This window comes from Tachysurus vachellii, chromosome 19 (genome assembly GCF_030014155.1).
Source record: "Tachysurus vachellii isolate PV-2020 chromosome 19, HZAU_Pvac_v1, whole genome shotgun sequence".
NCBI classification, from domain to species: domain Eukaryota; kingdom Metazoa; phylum Chordata; class Actinopteri; order Siluriformes; family Bagridae; genus Tachysurus; species Tachysurus vachellii.
The window spans coordinates 21,389,787-21,392,966 of NC_083478.1; the positions used below are offsets into that span (position 1 = coordinate 21,389,787).

Below are 3,180 nucleotides of genomic sequence, written 5' to 3' on the forward strand. Positions count from 1 at the left end.
ACTTTGAGCATGCAAATAATTGTTCAATGTATGATTCGCTGTACATAGTGTCAGTAGAATATCTAATTTTGACTTCTTATATCGCCCATAAAACAGGTTTGGGGACTGTGTGGATGGATTACTTTTAAAGACGATTTGTCATGTGAATGAAATTTCAACATTTCTAAAATAAAAAGACCGCACATATTAATACCCTTTCCTTTCTCAGGCCAATGCCGTCATGCATGCTTTAGTTTGCTGTACATTCTCCTTGCACATGATATTCAGATTAACAAGGTTAATATAACCTGCTTACCCGTCACCATTTGCTGAAAACATTCGAGCACTTAAACCATTCCTAGCACCTGAAACCGCCAACACAAGACAGCGTCATCCGTCACAGCGAGATTAAACAGCATAACAAAAAACCCGTCAAAACTCAGCGTCCCTGAACAGAGCGCTTTCTGTTACTAACGTTAATTGTTTGGATCAGTTGTAAACTGTTCTTTAAATGATCAAGAACATTTAAAAATAATAATTTTCCAGGTCAACAAGATTTTTTCCAGGACAATTTATGTTTTCTCTCATTTTCCATGTGTTTTCCAGGACTGGAACATTGGTCATTAATTTTCCAGGATTTCCAGGTTTTCCAGGACGTGTGGGAACCCTGCTGCTGTGTCACGTGGTTAGATTACGATCTTGCGTGCGTTTAAAAACAGATTTAAAAACAAAATAGACAAAAAAGATAAAACAAAAACAAAAAACAAATTATTTCGAGTCATTTAACTCAAGTCCGAGTCAAGTCTCAAGTCATGAATGTCGAGTCTTTTTTCAATATTTGTCAAGCAAGTCTCAAGTCTCAACTGTGCGACTTAAGTCCGACTCGAGTCAAGTCATATGACTCGAGTCCCCCATCTCTGCTGTATAGTGTCTGGGACACGCCCACATTAGGGAGACGGTGGTGATTATGTGCACTATATAGTGAATATGATGTGATTTGGGACACGCCCACGTTGTGGGCGTGGTGTTTATGTGCACTATATAGTGAATATGATGTGGTTTGGGACACGCCCACATTAGGGAGACGGTGGTGATTATGTGCACTATATAGTGAATATGATGTGGTTTGGGACACGCCCACGTTGTGGGGCGTGGTGTTTATGTGCACTATATAGTGAATATGATGTGGTTTGGGACACGACCACGATGTTTGTTTTGGCTTGTTTACTGTAGCAGAAGCCCCTTATTTTAGTGGTGAATATTGTAGGCACTAGTGAAAAAGGCACCATTAAGACCACAGCGGAAAGACCAGCCATTTATAGATCAGCAGGTGACTTCCGGTGAAAGAGGAAACTCCCACTGAGGCAGACATGGCGGTGGTGATATAAAGCTAGCAGGAAGCCGTTACTAGCCGCGGACATTAGCGTTTATTCGGGTGTTTGTGTTGGCGCACAGCGAGCAGGTGACACACGATAATGCTGTTTATCGCTGATGTGTGAGTTTAAAAAGAAATACCGCGATAAAAACACATTAAAACACAATGAAAGGCGGATCGGAGAAGGGAATGTTTACACAAAGTTCTCCTCACACCGAAGAGGAGGAAGAGCTGAAGGAGGAGGAGGAAGAACTGAAGGAGGAGGAGGAAGAGAAAAGCGTCTCCGGAGATCCGTTTGTTGTGGTGAAGCTGGAGGATGAAAGAGACGGACAGGAAGCGGTGAGGAGCGAGCGGTCATCAGGGGGCGGGTCAGCGCTGGACATCAGTCTGTTCGCCCCGCTAGACTCGTCAGAGGACGGGGAGGAAGAGGAGGAGAGACCGCTGTCACACACACACCCGGCCTGCTGGTCCTGTGCTCCGGGTACAAAACACACACACACACACACACACACCCGGCCTGCTGGTCCTGTGCTCCGGGTACATCTCACACACACACACACACACACACACACACACACACACACCCGGCCTGCTGGTCCTGTGCTCCGGGTACAAAACACACACACACACACACACACACACACACACACACACACACCCGGCCTGCTGGTCCTGTGCTCCGGGTACAAAACACACACACACACACACACACACACACACACACACACACACACACCCGGCCTGCTGGTCCTGTGCTCCGGGTACATCTCACACACACACACACACACACACACACACACACACACACACACACACACACCCGGCCTGCTGGTCCTGTGCTCCGGGTACATCTCTCTCTCTCTCTCACACACACACACACACACACACACACCCGGCCTGCTGGTCCTGTGCTCCGGGTACAAAACACACACACCCGGCCTGCTGGTCCTGTGCTCCGGGTACAAAACACACACACCCGGCCTGCTGGTCCTGTGCTCCGGGTACAAAACACACACACACCCGGCCTGCTGGTCCTGTGCTCTGGGTACAAAACACACACACACACACCCCCCCCCTGCCTGCTGGTCCTGTGCTCCGGGTACAAAACCCGAACTAACACACATGCCCTTTCTCATGGTGCACACACAGAGAGAGAGAGAGTGTGTGTGTGTGTGTGTGTGTGTGTGCGCAGTATATTTTCTAAAACATTTTCTGCACACAACAGTACTGCCACTCTCTGCCTATTTTGCATATGCAAAAAAAAACATGCAACATCATTTGCATACATCATTTTAACGTTGGCTCATTTGCATACAACTGATATCTTTAAATCTTTGCAGCTGAAGATCAAATATCCTGAAGCGTTTTATTCCCTTTACTACGTCGTCATTTTTATCTGTTTCTATTTGCTTCTAATCTTCTAAAAGATCCACAATAAAAGTTATCGTCCAATCAGAGTGCAGAACTCGATCTGTAACATCGATCTGTAGCTCTAAGAGCTGCTGTGTTCAGTTGGTGTGTGTGTGTCAGGTCGATGAGCATCGTGCTCCTGTTTATCACTCACACCTCAACACATGAACATTTCCATAATGATGCACTGGATCTGCAACCAGAACCAAACGCATCCTTCTGCCTGCTGCAGAAGCGTGTCCGTGTCACTCAAAGGCTCCACGTTCACCTTCAGCTCATGGGTCCTGAGGGAAAGTACAGTGTAACAGGAATTACATCAGATAACACAGATCTGTGAGATATATTCAGGCTTTATTTATTCATCAAGTGCCTCTGAATATCAAACCCTCAAAAACTTTATTTACATTTCATAAATC

The 3,180-nt window shown here is 46.0% G+C and overlaps 1 protein-coding gene across 3 annotated transcripts in view; it reads left to right on the forward strand.

Annotated features, from left to right (window-relative positions):
- Positions 1 to 1,220: 1,220 nt before the first annotated feature.
- Positions 1,221 to 3,180, forward strand: part of LOC132862355 (uncharacterized) — a 17,465-nt gene continuing 15,505 nt past the window's right edge. For 2 of the 3 annotated variants that reach the window (XR_009650022.1, XM_060894336.1), the window contains exon 1: positions 1,222 to 1,835. Coding sequence is in view for 2 of the 3 variants with exons in the window: in XM_060894336.1 (XP_060750319.1) it covers positions 1,520 to 1,835 (316 nt within the window). In the remaining variant the exon portion in view is untranslated. Of the gene's footprint in view, positions 1,836 to 3,180 lie in introns of all 3 variants that reach the window. The other variant, XM_060894338.1, reaches the window with a different exon arrangement.